Source organism: Perkinsus marinus (genome assembly GCF_000006405.1).
Source record: "Perkinsus marinus ATCC 50983 genomic scaffold scf_1104296931384, whole genome shotgun sequence".
Taxonomy (NCBI): Eukaryota; Perkinsozoa; order Perkinsida; family Perkinsidae; genus Perkinsus; species Perkinsus marinus.
The window spans coordinates 300,468-326,025 of NW_003215766.1; the positions used below are offsets into that span (position 1 = coordinate 300,468).

Consider the following 25,558-nt stretch of genomic DNA (forward strand, 5'->3'; position numbering starts at 1 on the left):
TTGCCGTCATGAAGTCGTTATTCCCAACACAAGGATTGCCATTGAGAAACAATAGTCACATTAAACTGTTAACACAGTAAACTTAACGTGTTCACTAGAAGGGCCTCTCAGCTGTTCCTCGCATCTCCGTCACGATGGACCGAGAGACCGCCGCCCGGCTGTTCAACCTCAACGGCGGAGACACTCGTGAATCTCGAGTAGGGAAATGGATGTATTGGGTAGGAGGCGAGCGGCTGTCGGGCACATCTAGTGGCTCCCTGGTCGTCGGGGTGGACGGCCTCAGAATGGCCGTGGACTGGTTCATGTGGTGAGCCAGAAGCATGTTGCTTGTTACACACAGGCACACTTTCACTGCTGTGACGATGAGGTACTCGACTGTTAGGGTCACCAGAACGACCACGGAGGACCCTGTCGATGCCAGAGCGAAGCGGATGGTCAAGCCAGTGAGGCTGTTGACAAGGGTGGCCACTACGAAACAGACGAACCATCGTGCCCAAGGCGTATAGGACAACACCACCCATACGGCCCCGAGGGTCAGAGCTAGGAGGTCTCCCAGGGGAGGGACCATGAGCTGGACCACAAAGACCACCGGCGATATGCCCAAATACCACGTGAGCTGCATGGCTGTGATGGTGGCATACATGAAGAGAAGGACTATAACCGTCGCCTGCAGTGCCACACGGGACATGGTCACCACACGCTCATTAGGTCGACGGTTGCTCAGCGAGATTCTTACTGGCCACCACAGCATTCGAGCCAGACCAGCCGAGCCGGTAGAGGTGTTGGTACTATGCCACCACCGGAAGGAGTACTCGTGGACATCAACTTCGTCCAGAGTGAACTCTGTGGACAAGTCCAGAGGAGAGGTCGGGCTCACAGTGGGGTTGTCCGACCGAAGGACGAATAGGAGGCTGTCCGTTGTATCCGGTCGAGTCAAGGCGTCGTCAGCGGCGACCAAGACCAGACCAAGCTGACAAGGTTTACAAAAACCAGGAAAGCGAGAGCGGCTTGTGCCAGCGGCGATAGTGCGCTCCACGGAAGTCATCTGCTGGAAGGAACTATATTCAGCAAGGAAGGGATCCGCAGGAGTCACGCTATCGACAGACGCCGCGGTCGCTTGAGGCTGACCATCTTCCCGAGTCGGCAGCGGATCAACACTATAGTCGGGTATGATCACGACCAAGGCCTGAACTCCACCAGGGACCAAGAATGTAGCACTCGCTCGGCGTACTCCTGTACAGATGGATATGAGCTCAGCAGGTGGCACCAGGCCGTCGTGGAAGATCATGGGTAGAAATATGTCGTTGACATGGGCAACGAAGGCCGTCCAACCCGTGACGTCTTGCGGCAGCACCGCGAGGGCGCTGGCCATGGGGTCCCAGCTGGGATACGGCAACCGCAGAGGAGACATGTAAGAGCCATCCCCAGCGAGCCTTAGCAGAGCCGGCAGCTTCGGGTTGGATTCTCAATGCTCCACCCGCACGCTCATGTCGAGCACGTCCACGTAGCCCTTGGTGAAGGACCCATCGCGGCCACCATCACAGCCAAAACGCATGGTGTAGATGCGACCACCTCGCTGGGAAGGACTCGGCGCCCATAGAGGCTCCTTCCCGGACTCGCTGAACACTGCCTTGCACATTGCTCGGGCCCGCTCTTCCTGCTGAGAGCGTCTTAAGTACCGCCACAGAGGATAACATACTATGCTGAGTACAAGGCTCGTCCACCGACCCCAGATATTCACCATTGGAGAGGATGCCCACCTGCCCTGCTCGTTGATGGAGGCACTGAAGGTACTCCAGTAGCGCCGATTGACCAACTCGGCGACGGGTCGCGGGAGGTCCACCACCGAGGAAGGCAGCTCGATGGGGTCCCGTGGGGTGTTACTGCCACTGAGGTAAAGCCGGACAACGTGGCGAGGGATGTCCTCAGCTGTCATAGTCTTCCATTCGTCCGAATCAACCACCTCCTCGGAACCATAGAGCGATCGCTTACGTATCTCTGAGGAAGCAATAGCTGCCAGAAGGGCGAACAACACCACCACGAGGAGTGTGAAGGCTCCCGGCACACCACCAATGAAGGACAAGGTGTACTGCCATGGGTTTAGGCAGGCCGGATTCTGGGACACGTCCGGGTAACCCGGCAGGCAAGCATAAGGACAGTCAGGGCCATCCACCCCTTCCTTGGTGTAGTTGCTGACCCCTTGAGGGGCATTGTCACACACGTCACATTGGGGACCACCAGAGCCGCTCCAAGTGCCTCCAGGGCAAGGGACGCATAGTGGCCCGTAGTGGCCCGCTGGACACAGAAGGATCTGCCCAACGCGGCCCGGCTGATAACCGCTCACGTTGAGCTCACCAGTGAATGTATCGGCCCCCACTTCCGAACCGAGCCAGCCGATCCCGATATAGCCACCACCGCCGTCACCGCCCTTGAGGACCGGTGGGCCACTACCGTTGCCAGCAGCAGCGCTAATGACCCCTGAGCCAGCGAGGGAGGCGTTGGTCAGGATGAAGACCGAGCCACCAGCGCCACCACCGCTGCCCGAGGTGTCCCCTACCGTCCAGCCACCACGAGCCCCTGCTGAGGACACATAACCATCGATGCGTATCTGTGCCGCCGAAATCCATATCACGCCTCCGCCCGAGCCGCCCTCCTCCCCACCACCCCCCGAGGCGCTTGCTGAGGGGATGACTCCAGTCTCGAGGGGGTCTTGCTCATCGTGTGCCAGCCCCTGGTTGCCACTGCACCCTGGACCACCAGAACCAACATGAGCCCCGCCACCTCCCCCACAGTGACCATCCCTACCACCACCACCTCCACCACGGCCTTCCCCTGCCGGGCAGCCTCGACCCTTCGAGGTTATTCCACCCTTGGAAGGCAACTCAAGAGCTCCCTTGGGCGAGCACACCATGACCACTGGGCCACTGACCACAACAGTGCTCGTGAACCTGATCCCGCCCGACTCGCTGGCAACAACCACCCTTGTCGGCATCAATCTGCCCAGCCTCTCCGAACTGGCCTTGCAAAAGTCAGGCGGGTTCTCGATCCATAGCTTTCGCTGCCCACAGTAAGTGCCAGGCCCTAAAGACATGTTGCCAACAATGACAACATCCCCCTCCGCGGTCCGGAAGTCACTCACAGCAGAGGCCCCATGGACCTCCCCCAGTCTGAGCCCTCGACCAGCAGATACCATCACAGTACGACCCTCCACGCTGATGACCACATTGGACAAACTAATAGGACCAGCCGCGTTGACCGGTAGGACCGCGTCATCTGCGACGTCTGAGCCCAGCGATGAACTACCCCCGATAATGATCGAGCCACCAGCATCAACATCACCTTGTGTGGATATTTTCATACCCCCCGGGCCACAACCCATCACACTGTGCTTCTCCACAATGACGTTGCCACCGTTGGTGCCCGTTGCCGATGCTGCCGAGATACTCAGCGATCCCTCTGTGGTGATCGAGGAGGCCTTGGCCAACTTCAGACCGACGGTACCAACAGACAGGACCATGCTCGACAACGGGCTACCGGGCGGCCCTGACAACTTCGCTCCGCCCGAGATTGATAAGCCTTGATCGGCAGCAATAGCCACCTCTGCCCGGCCAGTAGCACCACCACCATCAAGGCAAGATGGTGCCTTACAACACCTGCACACCACCATTGCCGTCATCATTGCCACAGAGCCTGACCGTTATGTTACCTTCTAAGACCACCTCACGGACCGACCGGACCTGCCGAGGCAACACGGTTGTCTGACCGCACCTCACCGGGCCTCCTTTGACTGTGAGCAATGCCCCACCAGAGCCCTTCAAGTAGACAGTACCAGGACTACCACAGAGGCAATCCAGTAGATTCTCCCCCTGTCCCCCCTGGGCTTGAGCATCCTCCACAGACACAGTACCGTTCTCACTTGTCATGAGAATTCGGCCTCCACCACCACACCCAACCGCCCCACCACAGGCCCCTCCAACAGCATGTACCTTCCCAGCCCTAACTCCCAGTGCGCCACTGCCCAAGACCGCGCCCCCACTACCTCCACCGCACTTCACCCTAGCATCTGCTCTCCCGCCGTTTGCCTCAATTCGACCCTCCAAGGCAACATAGCCTTCGTCACTGACAAGAGCTACTCTACCTCCTCCCCTACACTCAGCAGCAGTGCCCTCCCCCACCAAGTCCTCCGACATCTTCGTGAAGTCAATACCACGTATCCGATCCCCTCGATCACAGAGCCCCAGGGCCCCTCCCGCTCCTCCTAGACTGCCACCCGAGGCGGTATCCTCCCGAGCCACAGAGTCGTCAAAGACAGTAGCTGTCACATTCAGGAGGGAGGCCTCATCCAGAGTGACGTTGCCCCGACGGGCCACAACCTCCAGTACCTGCAAAACTCTCAACCGTGCTCAAGCACGAGCCCTGCTCCTCACCGAGCAATCAGAGATCGTCGAATTAGTGAACCCGACGGCCGCATTGGCTGCCACCACTATCAGAGTGTCCGAGCACTTCCAAGTCGCATTCACAAACCTCACAGAGCCATTGCCCTCATAGACAAGCTGAGCCCCACTGGGTAGGATGGGCCGGGTCGAATTAAGGAGGCATGCCCCATCCAATACCACATCACAGTCAATTGATGTAGCATTGGCGCCCAAGCCGACGGAGATGGACAGCAACAGCAGCAGTAGCATTGGGTGTTCAAAAAGTCTAAGAATTTCACTAAGGCATTCCCCCATAACCCGACCACGGCAAGACGAAGGCAACCACAGTGCGCATGTTCGTGGACTAAGCATAGGCCACTTTAGGGTCGCGTTCGAGGAGCTCTTGCGTGAGGACCTCGTAGTTGATCTCGCCCGTCTTACCGGGATCACATTTGGACACGGCGAAGTCGATAAAGACGTCCGCAGCCTCTCCCTCCATCTTCTCTCCTAGTACCTATGCAACACTCCCAGTGGGGTTCGGAAGAGCAGTAAGCCACTACCTGCAGTACACGGCGTAGTTCTTCCACTCGTATCAGCCCTCTGCCGTCCGGATCAAATGCTCGAAACGCCTCCATCAAGACCTGACGCCCCCTCAACGAGAACTGGTTTTGGAAAGCAAACTACTACTACCTCCTCCTTCATCGGGTCCTTGAAATGGTCTGACTCGCATATACGAAGGAACGTATCCAAGTCGAAGTGCTGAATACCATCAGGATCCCACTCCTCCACTATTGACTCGATCTCGGCCTGAACCGGGCAATGGTCAAGTCGTGAGAGTCCTCAGTGGGTCTACTTCAGTCGGGTTTTGGCCAACACTGCGAAGAAGGGCACACAGTTGAGAGTAGTTGATTACACCGAGCTTCTGCTTGTCGAAGATCTAGCAATACGATGCACTCTGGCTCAAGGCGACTAGATTCACCTCGAAAGCCTCCTTAAAAGCAGCAAGCTGATTCGCTGTGAGCTGATAGTCGCCCTCGGCAGGTTCGGCCGACATCAAATTCACAATCTCTTCACCACCCCATTGACGTTACCAACGCAACGTTCACAGTCTGATAACGTGAGAGAACAGCGAAAGGACGACTGCATGAAAACACACCGCCAGCCCCTTCACGCTTAGCTTGGTCATGTGCTTGCCCACCAGGGCGTCCGTTTTTCAACACCGAATCGTAAGGCGATGATATAATGCTGTTCCCCCGTCCAAGGTTCTGTCGGGCAAAGGACCTCTTGCCTCGCCAAGCGAAAGCAACTCCGTAACCGTGGCGATCCCCAGTCCCTCATTCCCTCAGGAGGTGCCGGTATCCGGCCATGAGCTTCATGAAGCGACCCGGCGCTTCTGAGTGAATTAGCGTGATGGGTAGTAGGCAATCCTCAATTATGCGTTTATAACAATAGCGCTCGCCATTCTAATCGATTAACATATTTTGAAAAATGCGTGGCCGTCACTCTCACGATGATAGTTGTATATAATGAAGCGTGTTGATGGCATACTAGCTCTAGGGTGAGTAGTATATCGTCGAGCCCTAAGTCTTTAATCTGGGACTGTTGAAACTCTCTCCAATAGGAGTCGCTTGCTTGAACCCGAGTCGGGCGGGCTGACCTCATGAGAGACTCTTGCTATCCAAAAGTCTCACATGGAGACTCGAACAAGCAGGAACTAACTCGGGGCATAGCCGAAGTGCCACCTTCTTTCCAACACTGAGCTTAGTATACTGCTAGATGGTCTCTAATAAAAAGCATTTCACTTCATTAGCTCTACAGCGCAAAGATACTAGCGACGCCGTCCAGGCCGAGGAAACTAAAGTTGTGTTCATCATGGAGCGACAAGTTCTTTGGAATGGAAGCTCACTGGAATACATCAGTTTAATAATTTTCTAATACTCTCCTCGAAGCCGCCTTATGTCGCCCCTAACTGACGAAGAACGCCAACTCTACGAGTACTTGAACACCGCAGAGTCTAACCAGCAGCATCTCTTTGCTGGAGTAAATGATGTGGAAAACAACGAAGGTAGGTTCATTGCCGCTACGGCTGTCAGCTCACTGTGTGTCAATACAGGTGCTCGGAAGCTCCTAAATCAGTTGGTGGCTGCAGACCACACGACTGCAGGAGGCCTTAAGGACTATATCCAGCGTGGACAGAGGTTGTTGAAAGAGTCCAGCGAGGGAGTAAATCCCTTCGAAGGCTGCAAGGTGGAGATTCCCCAAGGAGAGAAGCTCGAAGCTGGTAAGCAGCAGCACATGGGAGCATTTCATCTCGATGAGTCGTTGCTCAGGGACTCAGCAGTTCTCTGAGATGGAGCAGGCCGGTATGGACTCTCTCAAGGGTCTCTGTTTTTGCCTTGTTGCTGGTGGCTTGGGCGAGAGGCTCGGATTCCCCGGAATCAAGGTGAGTACCACTCCTCCGTCACATTATGGCCGTCCTTATACGTGCTTTAGGTGGCGCTACCTGTTGAGACGCTAACCAACATGTGCTACTTGGAGTGGTTCTGCAGAAACATCCTCGAGATGCAGCGAGTCGCCCGCGAGAGGTCTGGTGACGAGACACTTACTCTACCACTCGCCATTATGTGCTCAGCAGACACCTACCAAGGTTGGCCTTTCCACCACCATACAGCTTAGCGGAGTCTACTTTCAGGCACCACCGACTTGCTGGAGAAACACGACAACTTTGGTATGGTTGATGGCCAGATCACGCTTATGCTACAAGACAAGGTGAACTGCAATACCACGCCTTGCTATCATCAGCGCTCCTCTGTGCAGGTGCCTGGTTTCATCAACTCGAGTGGCAAGATCGGCGTTAAGAAGGAAGATCGTTGGACGGCCGAGATGAAGCCTCATGGCCATGGAGACGTAACCCAGGTGTTGGCTGCCATTCTATGATCGTACTCTCCGACGACAGGTCCATACTCTTCTGTTGAAGACAGGCCTCGCCCAGAAGTGGGTTGAGGAAGGCCGCACTCATATTGTTTTCTTCCAGGACACCAACGCCCTGTCCATGCGTGCTGTAAGTACTTAGTGTCCCTTGAATGAAACACTTTTCTTATGTAGATGTGCGCCCTTCTGGGAGTCTCGAGGACCAATAAGTTCGATATGAACAGTCTCTGCGTAGGCCTTTCAGTGATAACAGTGTAGTTGAGATTCGCCTTTCTCGTCGTTAGGTTCCCCGTGTGCCCGGTGAGGCTGCCGGTGCTCTGTGTAACCTCTCATATCCAGATGGTCGCCAGCTCACCTGCAATGTCGAGTAAGTAGCACTCATCTTTGGACGCGCATAGGCTTACTCAGATACAACCAACTTGGTCCCCTACTCCAAGACCAGGGTGGTGACGTGGCAGGTCCCGACGGACTTTCACCGTAAGTTGAACACTCTCGTAAAGGGAGTATGTAATGATGTTTAGGTACCCCGGTAACATCAACTGTATCATGTTCGGTCTGTCTGCATATTATAAGACCTTGGAAGAATCTAAAGGAGTCGTCCCAGAGTTCGTGAATCCTAAGTAGGTGTTCTAGACCTCAGTCTGGACCATAGGTCGTCAACAGATACCAGCCGGGCAGTAGGACTGACTTCAAGTCGGCCACTCGTTTGGAATGTATGATGCAGGATTACGCTAGGCTCATGCACAATTGTGAGTTAGCCGCTTCGTGAGGTCTGTGACCATCTCTTCTCTTTTGAAGGCTCCGTTGGCTTCACTATGATGGAGCGTTGGCTGTGCTTCTCCTGTGTGAAGAACGCCACTGCTGATGCTGTTAAGAAGCTGCAGAGTGGTCTTCCGGCCGACTCGGCCTTCTCTGGGGAGGTCGAGTTCTGGGAACACAATACGAAGATGCTTCAGACAGCTGCTAGAGTCAATGGTGAGCTCGGTTGAAGCAGGCCTTGCCGTGTGATCATATGATATTGGGTTAGGGCAATCGTTCTCGATGAGTGAGCCCGTCAACATGGAGTTCCTCGGTCTTGCCCAGAAGGTCGGCCCACGTGTGGTTTTAGAGCCTGAGGTCGGCTGTTGCCTTGAAGAGATAAAGAAGATCGTTCATGGTCCCATCGTAAGTCGAAGAAGAACCGCTCCGTCGAGACATTGTTCATTCATAGGCCCTTAGCAGCGCTGAGTGCAGTCTCATTGTTGAAGGGCCCTGCAGCATCAAGAGACTTCAGCTCACCAGTGGCGCTGTTGTTGTCCATCGCGGTAAGTATGCTCTCCTTACTGTGTCTCTCTAGGGCGGGCCGTGTCAGATGCTGAAGTTGATTGCGATGTCCCCATCAATAACAAGGGATGGAAGTTCCAAGCTATCAAGGAAGGCGAAGAGGTAAGTTCACAGTTGTTGTGGTACAAGTGATTACCCTGATCAGGTTGATGCCGCTACGGCCATCCGCGGATTCTCCGTTGATAGAGTGGAAGAGAAAGACTTCTAAGATGTTTAATTTTTCGTGTACTCGGTACCCTAACATTTATCTGTACTCTTGGGAATAAATTTATGCTAAACTAAAAATAATCTCGTGTCAAGTATCATACCAAGCTCTCGGTCTTGTTTTGTTCGTAGTTATTGAGACCTGTCAATTGGCGGAAACGGTTGCTCGTGGTATCAATCATTTCGGAATGGTCTTGGAGCGAAATAACCACCCAGAAATGAGGCGGTCGTTTGTTCTGAACTGGTTTGGTTTGGTCTAGGCTTTTACTATTTTGATCCTGCTTACACATACTGCGCAATTTTCTCAACGCGAAGGTTCCTTTCGTGAAGTTGAAACAGACACCAATGGTTTCAAACCATAATTTGAAGTTCTTGTTCATGGAATCGCATTCCTTCATTATGAAATTAATGTTCTCATTCGCGAATGTGATTATTTCACTCGCTGAATTGGTGGCCTCAACCGTGGAGGGATAGAATGCCAAACGGCGATGATTAGTGACGATATGAAGTTGCTGAGAATCTGGGCAGCCGAGAACGGCTCGAGACAAAACAGCGAGGCCGGTCAGAACTCTAAGAGATAGAGAAGGCCGATGCGTTTTGTTCTCACGTTAAAAGAGCACAATAGAATCGGGGAATACTGTAGGAGGAACAATGTTGAACCGTGGTGGTTGCGGACCATCAGCGACAGGGTTATTGAAGATGAATAGTAAAAACTGGGAGGGTTCTGTAGACTTTTCCGGAGACACCTGTACACAATCCTTGATACTTAGGCTGATCTTTAGCTAGCTACTTAGTCTTGCTATATAGTGCTGTATTTACCTACTGGAAAAACTATTTTGTTGTGTTTATCATTTCTCCTAAGACCAAGACCAACCGGTTCCACATTTCAGCTTCCACTCACACAAAGACCCGGATGATGAGATTGAAATTCATCAATTATAAAAAAGCTCGAACTGTCAGCTCTGCTCACGCCAGTTTAACGTGGCCATCACTTCGAACGATCACAAACTTCCATGATACTAAGAATAAGAGGCAAACTAGAGGCACCAAGTTACCGTAGACGGCGGCCACCGTGGAGTCGCCGGAGCCCAGTTTCACGGTCCCCACGACAATGTGACGGCGCGACACCTGGCTCGTGTAGGAGGCGATAACATTCCCCCTAGCATCAACAATGGCTGAATCCCAGCCAGTATCAGCCTTTACGATGGGCATGCGATTCTCTATTGCCCTGAAGACGTAGGCCGCGATGTGATTCCTCATGGCAGACCAGTCCGAAGAAGGACTGAGGACAATTTCCACGCCTCGTCGCTTCAGAGTGGCGACAGACTCGGGAAAGTCCATGTCGTAGCATATGAGAGGGCCGACTCGCACCTTGGACTTTGTGTACCCGAGCCAGTCTGGGTGAATATCAAAGTCCCTGTACCCATATTGAGTGGGGTTTCGCTCGCCCAGTAATTGCACTGGGTTCATCTTGCCATAGTAACCCAAGACCTCCCCTGTAGGGCTGATGGTCACTGCCAGGTTGGATCTGTCCATGGTGTGCATCCCAATGGTCAGGAGAATTCCCAACTCTTTGGCTAGCGGAGCGAAGGTGTGGTTCACGGCCGCATCGAGCTGAGTTCGGTTTTCATAGGCTCCCACCCAGGCCTCGCTCCAGACAACCATCTTGGCATTGTTCTTGACCACCACTCGACGCGTCCACTCGATCTGTTCCTTCAACGACGCATTGCAAGGCAGGGCCTCTCCAAAGTGACTCCTGGTACCATTTTTACAGGTGAGTACGGCTGACGGCAATAACCCCCCAGGAGCAATAGCTGCTACTGTGGCCGTGCGGCCGGGACCAGCATCCAGAAGTGAGTACTGTACCACACTGACCCCAACCCATAAGGAGATGCCAAAGAACAAGCTTCTCAAGGTCTGTGATCTTCGATGCGGAGAGCTCGTAGATAGTACTTGAGCAATGCCCCCATTGACCGCACCAACGAAAAAGTTAAGACCGTGGCAGCCCACAAGGGAGATCGGCTGAATGAGGGAGGGCACGGCATACAGGGGGGTTGCCAGGTTGGGCATTGTGCCAGCAATTGCAATGATCAGGTATTCGAGACATGTCCAGAACGCGCCCACTACGATGGGGAAAAGGGCGGTGTCTTCAGATGCCCTGAAGAGCAGTCCCCAGAGGATGCCCATGGGACACCCTAGGGCAACCCCGAACACCAACGGAACCGCGATACTCCACGCATAGCCAGCCGAGGCGAGGGAAAACGACAGGACTGTCACCCACAGCGGAGCACCACGTTGGTGAGCAGTAATGACCGGTACTAAAGCCACGAAGCTGAGCGGCCAGAGCTCAAGGACCGGTCCAGTACTCAGCTGCACGGACCGGAGTGGCCACAGAAGAGCTGTTATTAAACTAACACACGTTGCTTTACTCGTCGATCTCATTCGTGAGAAACGCTGCCGTGACACAGTTCCTGGGCGACACTTCAACACAGCACTTATGCATCGGTAGAGGAAACTCGGGTGTGTAATCAACACAGTGCAGGCCGACGGTAAGATCAGCCAGGTAGACTAGATCAGCGGAAACAACAACAATTCTACAACGTTATCATCTCAACTTCTAACTCGCCTTCGACTACTCCATCTTCTTCAACTCAATGGGCTCCTCCTCCTTGGTAGTCTCGCCGGTATTACTACTGAGATCAGATGCAGAGACTGCTTGCTCCACGCAAACATCCAGCATTTTCTGGAGACGATCGAGGATGGTCCGGGGGTCCTCAACCATACCAGCAGCGATACAAGCGTTATCGAAAAGCTGAGTAACAGCAACCTTGGCGATGTCCTCCGACCGAGCCGCCTTTGATGCAGCCAGATCGCCTAACTTGCGTACGGTGGGATGGTCAGGGTTCAACTCGAGGGTCATAGGGATGGCCTAAGAAGGGAGATGCTATACCCTACACTACGGGGTATGTAGTACTACCTGTAGGGCATCGTTCTGGTCACCCTGGCCCGATTGGGCCATCATTTGCTTCATCATTCTCCTCATTTGGGGCGAAATCGCCGAAGTGACCACAGCGGGCGAGTTCACTAGACGGTCACTGAACTTCACGCCGTTGACACGCTCACCGAGGACCTCCTTCACGAAGGCCTCGAGCTCCTCTCGACTAGTCTCGAGCATCTCTTTCTTCTCAGCCTCGTCGTCATCGCTCATAAGAATCTCCTTCTCAATTTCCTCCTCACTGTCCACAGACACCAGACGCTTGCCCTTGAAATTCTCTATATAGCTCACGACAAATGCATCAATGTCCTCAGTGAGTAGCAACACGTTGACACCCTTATTCTCGAAGGCCTCCATGTAAGGCGATGCCAGGGCAGTCTTCCTATCCTTAGACTGGAGGTAGTAGATGTTGTTCTGTTCATCAGTCATAGAGTCGATATAGTCCTGGAGGCTCATGAACGCACCCGGGCTGCCGTTGCTCGACTCGAATCTCAGCAACTTGAGGATGAGGTCCTTATGGTTGCCGTTGTTGTTCTGTTGGTCCTCAAGGAGACCCGCCTTGAAATAGAAGCCATACTTCCTCCAGAAGGCATTGTACTTGTCAGCGTCGCGACGAGCTTGGTCAGCGAGGAATCTGATCGGACCCGTCGTTCAAGGACAAATCCGTATCAAATACGGTAATAACCATTTTCATGAAGTTGACTAGAATTTCAGTCCGTACGGTGAGACTACCTCAACATCCTCCTCACAACAGCTGTGCTGAGCTTCCTCATCAAGGCCGTATCCTGCATGTTCTCCCTAGAGATGTTCAAAGGCATATCCTCGCAGTCCACTACTCCTCTAACCCAATGGAGCCAGGCAGGGATGATCTCATTAGCGTGCTTCTTGATCAACACTCGGCGACAGTACAGTGACACCTACATATTACCACACTGAAATTCCCCCATATAAAAATACCCCGACTACCTGTACGTCGGCGTCCTGCTGGAACCAACGGTTAGGAGCTTCTTCGGGGATATAGAAAACCGACTTGATGGCGAGCGGAGCGTCAGTGTGATACATCAGCGAGTACATGGGCTCTCCGTAGGAGGAGCCAGAGAGGAAACGATAGAAATTAGTGTGTTCCTCCTCAGTGGCGCTAGTCCTCGTCCAAAGTGCCTCATTCTTGTTGATCTTAACCTTATCGCCCTTCTCCCCCTCAGCCATCTTGATGGGAAAGTCCACGAAATTGGAGAATTTTGCGGCAGCCTTTTTGACAGTCTCCGGCTTGCAGAAATCAGCAGCGTCCTCCTTCAAGTGGAGCACGATCTTAGTACCGCGGGGAAGGCCCTTCACAGGCTTTATGGTGAAACTGCCCTGACCATCGGACTCCCATACGTGGCCTTCGCCATCCTCAGCAGTATCGGCTGACCGAGAGAATACCTCCACCTTATCAGCGACCACAAAACTAGAGTAGAAACCAACACCAAACTGACCGATGATTTGGTTCGCAGTGTCACCCGAGGCATTGACCTTGTCTGACGTTATAAATTCTTTAGAACCGGACCTGGCGATCGTGCCAAGATTCTCAATGAGCTCGTTCTTGGTCATGCCGATACCAGAATCCTCTATAATGAAGAGCCTATGCTTCGGATCAATGGTGATGCTGATCTCAATGGGAGTGTCAGGATCCGCCAGAGACTTCACCTTACCAGCGGTCTTGAGGAACCGCAGCTTCTCACAAGCATCGGAGGCATTAGAAACCAGCTCGCGGATGAAGACCTCCTTGTCAGTGTACAACGACTTGGCAACAATGTCCAACAACTTGCGGGTCTCCGTTTTGAATTCATGAGTGGCAACAGCTGGATCGTCACCGGCAGCGCTGCTGAATGCGGCCATGAATGCAGTCGTCGGGGCTGCAGAAACCCAGGGCCTATAAAGGGACTCAGGCCACACAAAAGTAACGAACAACTCCCACTACCTCAATATCCGCCCACTCCCTATAGGTGCGGCTCGCCTTGCGCTCGTGGACGCCACATTGGCCAGACTCACGATCGACCTGTGGCTCATCTGTAGTCCTGTGTTAGACAACTTCGACAACATTATGAATCTGGGAGTAAACGAAACTGAAAGATATCGAAAGATACGATTCAGGTCCAAAATAGGCACACAAACTTCCAACACAACAGCCAAGTTCAAGGCCATTGATTGGTTCATATTTTCTTCCAACGATCCCTAGGAATCTCCATGGGATTATTATAAAAACATGCACGGCCGCCGACCAGTGGCCCGTGACTTTGGTACGGGCAGACTATGCGACGAGATTGCTACTGCGCACGGCAAAGCAATTGTCTCTACTAATTTTGCAATTGTCGCTGAAGGAGTGGTATGAGGCATTGACGACTAGCTGCTATCATCAACGTATGCATAACACGATCGTGTCGGCAACAACAGAGCTTCATTTTCAGGGTAAATACTAAAAGTCCTCATCCAAGGCGAAATCGGCACCGATGCTCTTTCGTCTCTCCTCCGCGTCCATGCTACTATTCTTGTGCGCGGCCGTACCCGCCATAACGCCACCCTTCTGATATTCACCTGACGACGGGTAGAATCAACGAAGTAAAAAACGATTCGAAATTTACCAACTCTCTTCTCGAAAAAGTTCGTTTTTCCTTGCAGAGAAATCATCTTCATCCAGTCAAAAGGATTCGTGGCGTTATACAATTTGGGATGCCCAAGAGCCTGAATTGACCTCCAGCAACAGAAGCCACAGCAGATGGCCCTACCACGAGAAGACGATCGGCCACAAACTCAATGTAGCGACACATGAGTTGGCTGTTCATACCGATTAGAGAGACAGGCAGTGATTCCGAGATGAATACTCTCTCGACCTCAACAGCGCCCTGAATAGATGCGAAGATAACACGAGAGAAAACTCGAGAAATTTACCCTGACAATCTCGTGAACCCGCTCGTCAGGAAGACGGGTGTACTTGAGCATGTTATACAGCAGGCAAGCAAAGTCGGCGTGCAAACCTACGCGATATCAAAAGAAATGCATCGAATTAGGGAAGGAAAGTTCTTTACCTTCATCACGAGAGATCAGCTCGTTGGAAAACGTCAGGCCGGGCATGAGTCCGCGCTTCTTGAGCCAGTAGATAGCACAGAAGGAACCCGAAAAGAGAATTCCCTCCACACAGGCGAATGCAATCTGAGCCAACGAGGTGCGCCGATCGATACGAATCGGTCTACCAATCTCTCAGCGAAACAGTTGTCGTCGTTGATCCACGAGAGCGCCCATTCGGCCTTCTTCCGAACGCTGGGCACGGTTTCAATAGCGCGAAAGATCTTATCTTTCTGCTCGGGATCTTTTATATAATTGTCAATTAGTAAGGAATACCTGCAATGTAGAAGAAATATCAAAGGCAGGTTGAAGTGGCCGCACGTCTCCGAGTGGATATTCTCCATCGCTATTTGGAAGCCGTAAAATGCACGGGCCTCAGGGCATTGAACTTCTCCAGAGAATTTGGCCGATAAATTCTCCAATACAATACCGTCACTAGCAGCGAAGAAGGCGAGTACCTAAGGAACAGCAAGCGTCTTACTTTTTTATGAGGAAAAACGAAGGTTACGTGGCTGATGAAGTGACGGTCGTTGTCCGACAGATTCTCCCAATCTCTGAGATCCTGACTAAGATCAATTTCCTCGGCCGTCCAGAAGGATGCCTCGTGCTTCTTGTACCTGAGAAGGCATACGAAGTCGGGAATGATAGTGTTGGAATGAGTGTAGTGAAGCTTACATCTCCCAGATGGCGAGATACTTGATAGGGAACATGACGTAACGATGAGGATTCTCCTTCAACAAGTCCTCCATCGGCTCCAGAGCCTTCATTTGTTCACTGAAAGTTGCCATTACGAAATGGGTTCAATGACGATGTTTGGCTGACAGACGATTGGGCTTGCTCGGGCAAAGTCTCTTCTCAAACCCAGGGGAAGTCAGAGAACCACTCTTGACAGTTTCATGTCTGCGCATGATCAGCAACCGCGCGCGCCCATCTGATCGATATTTCTCCAGACTCGTACGGGATGTTCAGCGGGATTCCTCTGCGTTGCTACCGCGATCTATGTATTAAGACCGCCTCACACGTCGATTGTAAAGGGGGAATTCTGTCACAGAGGCTTGAAGTGAAACTATGATTTACCTCGAGTAGCAGATATTATTGATAGAGCTTTTTGAATCTCTTGTGATGGCTTCGGTATCGGAACCAACAGCGCCGATTGTGGAGCAACCGACAGGCCCATCGCATGCTCCCTTCTCCTTGGGCATACTGGTCAAGGTGAAGACGATGCAGCAACAGAATGGGCTGAGGCATCAGGACTACCACCGCTATCGTCAGTACTGTTCGAGACGGCTTCATCGCATCCGGAAAGCTACCAAGCTCACCAACGGCCGCGAGAGGTAATGATGGGGGATTCGCGAGGGCGTGGGTAGCGTAATATCCTATCAATCTATATAATAATATCTTAAATAAAACCAAAAAATTTGGGATAGTGTATATGTTAGTTTCTAATAAATAATATACCGTAAAAGGCTGAAGAGTGGTGAAATACATCCACCATACGGTATGTGCTGTTGATGCTTTGCGTGGAGTATGACAACGCGGTGATGGCTTGTCCCTCTGTAGATTCAAGAAGTGTTCGATACCGGACGATTTCGATCTCGATAAGGTAGCCCCACATCGTGTATTATATACGGCATCTCGCAGTATAGGTGTTGGAAATTCCCCTGGTCTCGGCTGAGCGAGCCTGGGCCTATTCAGCTGAGCTCCTAGGTGTCTATGCTCAGTTCATAGAGGACAAGCCTGCCCTGAGGTCAGCCGACTCGCCCTTATTCGCTCAGTCATAATGATGATGATGATGCTCGAACAGATATCATGGAATCGGCAGGCTGCGCAAAGCAGTGAGATATGCACAGATTCTGCTCGCCATGTGCAGATTGCATTGTGACAGTCGTACGGTCATGGAGGCCGAGGCTTACGAGAACTTTATGTCGGGTAGTACTCGGGTTGTTGATTGTTTCCGTAACCATTGATTCTGAACTGTGCATATGCTAGTGATAAGAGTTTGTAGGTGTTCTCGAATTCAACTTGGAGAATTATCCAACAGCTCTGGAGAAGCTGTCAGTTGCCGAAGGTCTTTATAAGAAGCTCTCTGTTCTCTCCACGGGCGGGACCGAGAAAGAAGTGAAGTTGGAGAAAGCGTATTATGCCCAGATGTTAGACTCCGATATCGCACCGAAGCTCCGTCAGTGCCGGTAGCATGCCGAGCTGGATGGGCTGACTTTGTCCTCGACTTGGCCGTTGCATTTTAGGTACTACACTGATGAGGGCCATCCCGTCGTGCGGAGAAAGGAGAGCTCAGTTGTTGAGGAAGGGGCGAAGGTAGTTCAATGTTGGTATATATTTTCGCTTTCCTCAGCTGAGCTCAGCAGTTCCCTCACGAATCATGGAAGTTTACATTCAAATTCGGGTAGAAGTGTTTAGTAACCAATGAGAATTCCTCAGAGTTTTTATGTTGTCGCCAACACATGTGCATTTTTTCCGCACTGAGGTAGTCTATCGTCGATGTGAACGGAATCGTTTTTTCGCTGTTGGAATGAATTTTCTGATTTTGGTTTTGATGTAGGCAAGCAAGAACCAGGTGGCGATTCTACAGCAGATCGCTGCTGTGAAGGCTCGTGGAGACGCTCAAGGAGATGTGATGGTAAGGACGTAACCAAACGGGCTGGTTGGCTCTAATTGATAAGTCTTATTAAAATATGCGTAGCTACAGATCAGCATATTAACTAGCTCTCGCTCGTCCTTCAACACAACTCAGATCACTGGGAGATGGTCACGGTCGTCAGGGTTGTTCTTGTTAGTCCTTGGAGGAGTACTATGAGGCGACCGAGGACAGCATTTCGGCGGCAATTGATGGATGTTCGGAGATCGCTGGGTTGTGTCAGGAAGTTTTGTCGAAAGTAATTTTGCGAATTTTGCTGTTGTGAAGGATGAATGATTCAGATTCACTCGGAAATGGTAAAGCCTTCTGAAGAGGCTGGTGGGGTAGACTGGGCAGCCCATGAAGTTGAAGTGAGAAAGATCAGCGAGGACGTATCGGGCGAGCGCAGTTTGCTGTTGATATATGGACTACTCGCCAGGTAGTGGTCGGAGAACTGCTTTTATAGTCCCTGTCGACGTCGCTGAGGGCAGGTGTGGTTCGATTTGGTTGTTTTCTGCCGTGATGGTAGTGTTGGCTTTTCAGAATCCGGTCATTGAGTGCTTGGATTGGCACATCTAAGGCGAGAATAGTCGTTAAACCAGAAGAAGGGGTACGCCTGTGCGATATGCTGTTGGAGAACGTTGAGAAGGCAGAAAAGGAGGCGGTCAAAGATCTCAGGTGAGGAAGAAGACTCGTGAGATCGCCTGCACTGTTGTTTGGGGGCGCGCGACCAGACTGTGTATGGTGAGAACTGCGAGTCATCCGGGAACCCATATTGTTTTCGAATGGGAACTCATTTATCCTAGGGACATTTTTTTCACGTAATTACCAAAATTTGAACATTTTCTCCGTTGTTATCTCTCAGAGCTGAATATGTCCCTGGTTGAAGATAATCGTTCATTTCAGGTTGTACTTCCTCGCCCTTTCACATGCATCGGGTGGTAAGGTTCCCGAGGCGATTTCGTTGCTACAGCTGTTGGAGCAGCGCTCAGCCACTGAGCTCGAGGAGAGCAAGACTCGTCTAGCTAGGGCCGTACTGCGCTTGAGAGCCGACCTACTGCCAGCGGCTGCTGTGCAGTGGCGACTTAAGTAGGAGGATAGTGGGAAAATGATGGGTGGTTGCGAGTCGGCTTCGGACACCGGTCTCGAATCTATTGGCAACTTATTATGTGTTCTGATATAAATGATGTGGTGGCTACGATAGATTAACAACAAAGGAGTTACACTGATGTATTCTAGTATTAAGATTCGGTTGGCCTGAGCGTGGTATCGATCACTATGTGGATTAGATCATATCAGCGCGGAAAAATATGTATATGGTCAACTACATGTGTTGATGATGAACTGTGGATTCTGAGGATAATTCTGGAAAATTTTTGTTGGTTTTTGTAAATTCCTACTCCAAGTCGTGTATGCGAGACTGACTCTGGATCGCACGATGCAGAAATTCTGTTGTTCAGGTGTCTGTTGCACATGGTTGGAGAGAAAGGGACTCAGCCTATGGAGAGCACTTCTGCCGAGAGCACCAAGCTGTTCCCGCCGTCGTTGCAGCCTATGCCCTGCAAACCGTTGGTTATCGATATGGCCTTTGACTACATCGCTCCGCCTGACCTGTCTAGGGAAGTAGAGGAGCATAAGCCTCAGAAGCAAGCCGCGAGTACGGGTTTGCTCAGTCGCTTGGGAGGCTGGTGGGGTGGTAGCAGTCGCAGCTGATGGTGATGAGCATTTTGCTGTATTGCCCTGTTCATTGTTTCAACCTGCTCGAGTTCTGTGTTGAGGAGTATGCGCCACGGTCAATGGTTGGTGATTGTGGAATAATATGAGCACTCTGGTGATTGTCCTGGCTGATATGGACGGAGGGCTTGCTTTGGTCGGAAGGGGCATTCCCTTCAACCGGATAGTAGTTTTTTTTCGCAGTAGGTACTTAGGCGAATGTGGCTTTGGGTCATTTTTAACCGGTGATCGGCACTGATCGAGTTTGGCTATATCAAGGGCTTTTTGAACGAGGCCTGGCTCGTGTATTTCTGATGGGGTTCTTGTTCTGTCTTGAACGGTGTGGGGATATATGCACATGGTCAACTACATGTGTTGCTAGGAATATGGAAATTTCGAGGAAATTGTCGTTGATTTTTGTATACTCGTGTGATCTTTTCACAACATAGTCAAGAAACTTACGAGCTCAGTTGTGGAAACCACACATATATTCCCCCCTGGTCTTGAACCTCCAACAAGGGTAGGCGATTCCACTTGTGAAATGTTTGTGAGGGCGCCGCTGGTGAGAAGCCGTGGATGGAGAACAATGGTAACTACACGTATGGCTTTAAAAGCATTCCCTTTATCGTCGGCGGAGTGGTAATCGCATCACGCGGCCTCGTTTACACAGGGAGGAACATTCCCTATGCTGGTCTAGTCAGCGGCTGGGAGCTCGATACACCTACATGTGAAAGCCTTTGATTATTGTCTTGACGACGATTAACGTAATTTGATCACTGTTGAACCTTAATGAGATTAATTCCATAACTGATCGATTTTGAGTTGTCAAGTCCACATGTGTTGGTTAGATTGTTGATGGTGAGAGCATTTGGTCAGTGGCCATTCCTAGGATGAAACATGCCTCGGACCACAGTTCAACGAGTGGCTCTGTGAGCAGTAGTGCTGGCAGAGGGGAAAGGACTCGACAACGGAGGCGAAGTGTGGGAGGAAAGCGGTCGAGAAATGATGAGCGCTGTTATGTTTGCCACACGGTAGTGCTAGCTGGGGTGGGGTTCGGCATGTGGCCGCTAGCCTTGATGGGATTACGCCACAGTTCATAGAACGGCTCTTACAGCTGTCAAGTCCGACATATTGGGGATGCATGAGAAAATTTAGCGCATTTGGACACTAGTCAAACTCGAGTGTTTGCAGGAATAGTATTGACGCTCGAACCAGGCTAATTGTTCTGCAGCCAAATGACGAAATGTCGTTGTATATCTCTGAGTTGAAAAATCGATAAATGGTGAAGATGGAATCTGCCAACACCTGTATGGTATTCTTCATATCGTCGTGACTCGTCGAGGGTGGTCGTTCAACAGTCATTGGGAAGAGCTCGTCGAGAGCTTCGAAATTCTACCTGAGTTATGGTGATATTCACATATGCTATGACCCTACGAGGGATGGACTCAGTAGCAGCTGTGTATTTATTCGGTGGCAATGGTGGTCTCATTTGTAGGGAGGCCTTCTCATCCTATGTGATTCTTGCTCGGCTTCATATCACCCTAGCTGTATCGGTCTGGACAGGGAGATTGCTGAATCGATGCAGGATGGTTGGAGATGCCCAGTGAGTGCTCAGTCAGGAGTATGGTTGCGTGTGTAATACTGTATCGGGATGATACATTGAAACTTATGTTTCTCGACTGCTCCAGGCCGTTCGTGGCACCCGTTTCCTGTTGGTGTCTTACGCGTGGAGACAGCTGTCAGTCGTCGTGGTATATCTCAAGCATTCCACGTCAAAGTAGAATGCGCAGTGTTTATTACTAACTTTGAAGTTTTTTATCTGGCTACTGCTACGAACTTGTTGTTCGAACTACCTCACCAAACGCATAGGCGGGAATGGCATTTTTATAATGAATTGTACTTTCGTCGCTCAAGAGTGTGAGTGGTTCCCATCGGACCATCAACGGTATTATGGGCAGGCGTGCGTTTTGGTGACAGATCTGTGCAGCCGGGAACTCCGCCGAGGACCGAGAGGGCCGTCTAGTGAGGGTACTACGACGACAGGCCCCAGTGAAAAATCTATGGACGTCTCGTTCACCTATGCAAGCATTCAGCTTGGATAAGTATCTGTCAGCGCTGGTACTCAGGTAAGTGGTTTCAACATCACTATATGGGGAGGACTGGTTTTCCTCAGCTCTGATGAACCAATGCCAACAACGCCCGAGGCTTGTGTAGGAGGCATTAACGCTTATCCGCTGGTGAAGAGTGCGAGAGCTCGTGCATGTCGGAATGGCGTTGCGTACATGTTACTGCGCGAGGGATATATATAACTACGTGCATCGTCAGTTACGTGTCGAAGCTGTTCTTGGATGGTGGGATGAGGCGACGGGCGACCGACTGTGAGAGAAGTGAGCAGGAGTTGGTATGTCGGCTCTCGTGCCAAGGGTGGGAGTTTAGGTGACTTTCTTGAGTACGCCACAGATCTAGCATACTTATGCAGTAATATCTGTATCTACTCCTCGACCATGGCGGAGGAGATAGGGCAGTTGGGAAAGCAGCTGTTGAGGAGATGGACGGAGGTGCTTTGGGCTCCCGACTAGTCTGTGGGGGAGAATATGCATGTGGTCAACTTTTGGTGAGAATACGAAAAATCTGAGGGAATTCTTGTTGGTTTCTGTACACTCCTCTCCGAATTCACGTGCTAACTTCTATAACTTCGTGTAACTTCGTGATAACAAGAGGTGAACCTTCTGAGCTCAACTTTTGGTGACAATACGAAAAATCTGAGGAAATTCTTGTTGGTTTCTGTACACTTCTTCCTGAATTCACGCGTCAACCAGTGGCGGACCTCCTGAGCGAACATATATTCCGATACTACGACGACCAGCCGTTATTGTGCCTTTTTGATCCTACGTGCCTTTTTGATGATACTCATTGGTTTACCTGATGTGCTGTACTTCAGATGGCGAAGGAAGAGGTCAAAGCTATTTCGGTCGATCCTCATTGTGTCATGAGCTTTGCCGAGAGAGTGCTCGCGTGCAAGCGATTGGGGATGTCAGTCGATGATCCTCTCGAGACGATGCTGTGTCATGGCCGCTTTCTCACCTCTAGGTACGATGATCCGACCGAAGGTCTCTCGTGGGAACGTGATATTGCCACACTGCAAGAGGCCACTGAGGAGGTAGGCCTTGCTTCTGGCCTTGGGCGACCGTCGCTTTCAGGCCGATGTTGCTACTCTTGTATGCGGTAAGAAATGGTCATCCGGATCAAGTAGTGTTGCTCCTCTCGAGAAAGGTGATATTGATATTACTCTGTGAATGTTCATTCAGTACGTATCTTGTAGGCGAGTACCCGTCCCTCTGTAGCAACTGTGGTGAGGATCTCGGAGCCAGCAGGGTTGTGCGTTGGAAGCTCGGCCGCTGCCTCAGGTGCCATTGGCCGGTGACGAAGACGGTGCCGTAAGTCTCTGCTGGTGTGACTGCATCGATGCTTCCTGCAGTTACGGCGACTTGGTGGAGTCTTTGGTTTGGCCGTCGTTATATGCAGAAATTGGCGTACCATTTCTGGCCGATTCGGAAGTCGTGTTCGACACTCTGAGAGTGATCCGACGCTTGAGGCCGTATCGACATCCACAAGATATTGGTAGGGCACTCCGGACCGGTGTTGGTTCTGGCGCATATGTTCGCCGCCCTCCTCAACTGAACTTGGAAGTTTCCTCACTGATTATAGGAGTTTATATACGAAATACAGTAGAAATGTACAGAAAAAAATGAGAATTTTCCGAAATCGGCCACACACGTTGTCCCACACTGCTCCGCACTCCCTCACTGGTCGACCCCGACAGCTTAGTACCGTGCTTCTGGAAAGGATGATCGATGTTGGAGCTTTGTGCTTCTGCTCATCCCATAGATCGTTGCTTTCTTCAGGACTCAACGCCTGGAAATTGCAGGCGTACTTGATCACACACGTCTTGTACGTGTTGTCAGAGTGGGGAGCGCGGCTCTTGTCACCAACTACGTTACATTATGAGTATAACTTTATCAATGAAGCTTTGACCTTGTGGGGACACCGAGTCGCTTAGGTCTTCATCTCATCTATCTTCGCTAGGTGCATGGGTTCGATTGACGATCCTGAATTATGTGGTGAACTGGTTCAGTGCCTTCGGATATTCGAAGCAGGAGGTGAGGGGCGATCGGCGGCGTGGGCCAGGCGGCATCTTTAGGTGAACGAGAGAACATGTCGTTATCCCGCAGAATATCTGCTGGTGTTTGCTATCTCTTGTCTCGGCAGTCAGCGACTGAGCCTGGTAGGTTGAGAAGCATCGATCTATGTTCGTATGGGTTGTCGTTGGCAGGTCGATGGTCCCGAGGTAGCAATTGCGGAATTTATGTTGACTACCATACCACTATGTGTGTGTTGCTGGGTCTGGTGGAGCCTGGCATCCACTGGCACGCAGATGAATTGGTGACGGAGGAGCACACGCTGAGGGTGCAGGAATGGCTTTCCTTTATGGAAGATGAGGAACCGCACCCGTATGACCAGACGTGAGGAAGAGATGATTATCATCGCCTTGTATTGAGACCAGCGACTATGTGTTGGTGACGATCAATTCCCATTCGACTCGTCAGATTCGATGTCGTCGTTGCAGCCACAGAACGACCACGGCAAAAACACTTACGAACTGGGATTAAGCGCAAGATCGGCGATGGGCTCCTGGATGAAAATAACTTTATAGAGTATACTAAGATTGCAGTTGAACGGAAAAGGTCGTTAGTCTTGGCTGAAGCGAAGAAGAGGGACGGCCGTTCAAGTGAGGCATGCTCGGTAACTGTAACTGTGAGACTGTATTGAGAATCGAGGTTCACTGAAGGGGAAAGGCGGTGGATTCCAGAAGGATGAGAAATTGCCCGCTGATTGGACAGAGATGACCAAGTTGGAGCGACCAGCAGTCGAGGCGGCATCAGGTGGGGTTCGTCTGTGGTGGTCAGTAAGGTTGATGTCGTCAGTTACTTCAGTGCGAGGGAAGAAAGGTCGTGTGTCCTGCGCCATTTGCGGGTGTTCGTTCTCGCGTCTATGTGAAGCAATTCGGGTACACCGATGACGCCTGGTCATGGGATCGCTCATCACTGGTCCTGTGTTCTGGCTTAGTGCGTTCGGTGTCGATTGGCAGTTCATCGGGAGTGCTTACCAAGATCACAGCGGATGTCTGTCAAGAAAACCAAGTGGGTTGTTCAATGTTGTCCATTGTCGTTGGCGAGCTCATAGCTCGCCACAGCCTTTCCATCGATCGCTCTATGTCATAGAGTTTATGACCCATACCAGCGAATTCCATGGTTCTTTTCTAGGTACTGCTGCCCACTCTGTCTCATGCTTGACGCTGATGACACTGTTATCACTGATCTGCTGTACTGTTGCCTATGCAAGGGTCCTGTGATGAAGGGACAATATATTCTATCAGGTGAAATACTATAGATTTGCACGAGTGACTGCTATAGTGACAGGTTGTGTGTTCTCCTCAAAGGCCGAAGTTGAGCACAACAAGAACTTTGCCCATTGTCCATGCGCGATGCAGTGTATACTATCCGAAGTCGGTCTAGGACGAGTCGCGGCAGCAGCGGATCCACTCCTCAGGTTGATGGCATACATCTCGTGCATGATGCTCTCGATGGATCGGTTGAATTCGAAATACTGGAGCGGTTCGTGAACTCATCTGCTCTTCTATCCCCACAAAATGGGTAAGTTTTCCACGTGGAGTTATTCTACGGGAATTCGTTGCATAACGTAAGACGGTCTATGATCGGCCACAATGATGTGCTTGTCATTCTATCGGATATCCGTGCCTCAGTTGTGCATTCTTCAGTTACCAGAGATCATCTTCGTCGAGTGCTAGGTGTTGCTACTGTAGTCAGCCTCTGGAGCCCCCAGTAGAGGCCTGTGTTCTCTACTGTCCGAAAGAAGGATGTAACCGCGTTTGGCATGTTGGTTGTCATCCTCCCAGAGCCTTCCTTCTCTATGCTGATGAGCAGGATGCTCGGGCATTCCGCCAGCATGACTGTGGGGCGAAGCATTGACTTCCTCAGAGTCTCCAGTTTCGCCACCTTCCTATTGGTTGTGTTGACACGCGTCTCGCGTTATACTGGCTATACACTAAGATGCGTTTGGCTTCAAGTTTGATGTTAGCACCCTCCCCTGGCTCCACGCTCCCCACGATGTGTTCTTCCCTGTGCGCGCGCTGGATTCGTTCACTTTTCGCTCGCCTCA

At 51.4% G+C, this 25,558-nt stretch overlaps 8 protein-coding genes across 8 annotated transcripts; 2 read left to right on the top strand and 6 right to left on the bottom strand.

Annotated features, from left to right (window-relative positions):
* Positions 1 to 94: 94 nt before the first annotated feature.
* Pmar_PMAR005194 (hypothetical protein) lies at positions 95 to 1,411 on the bottom strand (the record flags this gene model as incomplete). Its single annotated transcript, XM_002786446.1, has 1 exon — positions 95 to 1,411. The coding sequence occupies one exon, from the start codon at positions 1,409 to 1,411 to the stop codon at positions 95 to 97; it is 1,317 nt and encodes a 438-aa protein (XP_002786492.1).
* A 54-nt stretch (positions 1,412 to 1,465) lies between these two features.
* On the bottom strand, positions 1,466 to 4,685 carry Pmar_PMAR005195 (conserved hypothetical protein; the record flags this gene model as incomplete). The annotated part of the gene is made up of 4 exons (XM_002786447.1): positions 1,466 to 3,282; positions 3,304 to 3,643; positions 3,774 to 4,382; positions 4,428 to 4,685. 4 exons carry the CDS (start codon positions 4,683 to 4,685, stop codon positions 1,466 to 1,468), a joined length of 3,024 nt encoding a protein of 1,007 aa, XP_002786493.1.
* Positions 4,686 to 4,779: 94 nt separating this feature from the next.
* On the bottom strand, positions 4,780 to 5,469 carry Pmar_PMAR005196 (calmodulin, putative; the record flags this gene model as incomplete). The annotated part of the gene is made up of 5 exons (XM_002786448.1): positions 4,780 to 4,929; positions 4,976 to 5,056; positions 5,106 to 5,222; positions 5,269 to 5,352; positions 5,395 to 5,469. The coding sequence occupies 5 exons, from the start codon at positions 5,467 to 5,469 to the stop codon at positions 4,780 to 4,782; spliced, it is 507 nt and encodes a 168-aa protein (XP_002786494.1).
* Positions 5,470 to 6,344: 875 nt separating this feature from the next.
* Positions 6,345 to 8,951, top strand: Pmar_PMAR005197 (UDP-N-acetylglucosamine pyrophosphorylase, putative). The gene is made up of 17 exons (XM_002786449.1): positions 6,345 to 6,480; positions 6,529 to 6,696; positions 6,746 to 6,858; positions 6,909 to 7,062; positions 7,108 to 7,184; positions 7,233 to 7,322; positions 7,372 to 7,476; positions 7,521 to 7,577; positions 7,631 to 7,713; positions 7,755 to 7,823; positions 7,868 to 7,966; positions 8,010 to 8,095; positions 8,145 to 8,321; positions 8,374 to 8,510; positions 8,557 to 8,650; positions 8,698 to 8,771; positions 8,815 to 8,951. Exons 1-17 carry the CDS (start codon positions 6,372 to 6,374, stop codon positions 8,875 to 8,877), a joined length of 1,755 nt encoding a protein of 584 aa, XP_002786495.1. The 5' UTR covers positions 6,345 to 6,371; the 3' UTR covers positions 8,878 to 8,951.
* An 869-nt stretch (positions 8,952 to 9,820) lies between these two features.
* Pmar_PMAR005198 (Apolipoprotein N-acyltransferase, putative) lies at positions 9,821 to 10,943 on the bottom strand (the record flags this gene model as incomplete). Its single annotated transcript, XM_002786450.1, has 1 exon — positions 9,821 to 10,943. One exon carries the CDS (start codon positions 10,941 to 10,943, stop codon positions 9,840 to 9,842), a length of 1,104 nt encoding a protein of 367 aa, XP_002786496.1. The 3' UTR covers positions 9,821 to 9,839.
* Positions 10,944 to 11,404: 461 nt separating this feature from the next.
* Positions 11,405 to 13,975, bottom strand: Pmar_PMAR005199 (conserved hypothetical protein). The gene is made up of 5 exons (XM_002786451.1): positions 13,829 to 13,975; positions 12,835 to 13,780; positions 12,601 to 12,785; positions 11,851 to 12,502; positions 11,405 to 11,802 (listed from the first exon to the last, which is right to left on the bottom strand). Exons 1-5 carry the CDS (start codon positions 13,948 to 13,950, stop codon positions 11,506 to 11,508), a joined length of 2,202 nt encoding a protein of 733 aa, XP_002786497.1. The 5' UTR covers positions 13,951 to 13,975; the 3' UTR covers positions 11,405 to 11,505.
* A 102-nt stretch (positions 13,976 to 14,077) lies between these two features.
* Positions 14,078 to 15,789, bottom strand: Pmar_PMAR005200 (ribonucleotide reductase small subunit, putative). The gene is made up of 9 exons (XM_002786452.1): positions 15,646 to 15,789; positions 15,479 to 15,587; positions 15,292 to 15,428; positions 15,099 to 15,246; positions 14,934 to 15,057; positions 14,797 to 14,882; positions 14,634 to 14,750; positions 14,490 to 14,589; positions 14,078 to 14,442 (listed from the first exon to the last, which is right to left on the bottom strand). The coding sequence occupies exons 1-9, from the start codon at positions 15,756 to 15,758 to the stop codon at positions 14,324 to 14,326; spliced, it is 1,053 nt and encodes a 350-aa protein (XP_002786498.1). The 5' UTR covers positions 15,759 to 15,789; the 3' UTR covers positions 14,078 to 14,323.
* A 287-nt stretch (positions 15,790 to 16,076) lies between these two features.
* On the top strand, positions 16,077 to 24,398 carry Pmar_PMAR005201 (hypothetical protein; the record flags this gene model as incomplete). Its single annotated transcript, XM_002786453.1, has 28 exons — positions 16,077 to 16,304; positions 16,531 to 16,573; positions 16,617 to 16,717; positions 16,775 to 16,899; positions 16,976 to 17,159; positions 17,217 to 17,286; positions 17,531 to 17,608; positions 17,766 to 17,864; positions 17,908 to 18,044; positions 18,149 to 18,283; positions 18,512 to 18,694; positions 19,066 to 19,262; positions 20,195 to 20,298; positions 20,814 to 20,921; positions 21,296 to 21,444; positions 21,644 to 21,719; positions 22,260 to 22,351; positions 22,409 to 22,478; positions 22,519 to 22,591; positions 22,641 to 22,755; positions 22,797 to 22,939; positions 23,224 to 23,356; positions 23,405 to 23,478; positions 23,520 to 23,603; positions 23,652 to 23,841; positions 23,926 to 24,107; positions 24,157 to 24,261; positions 24,304 to 24,398. The coding sequence occupies exons 1-28, from the start codon at positions 16,093 to 16,095 to the stop codon at positions 24,396 to 24,398; spliced, it is 3,357 nt and encodes a 1,118-aa protein (XP_002786499.1). The 5' UTR covers positions 16,077 to 16,092.
* Between the last annotated feature and the right edge of the window lie 1,160 nt (positions 24,399 to 25,558).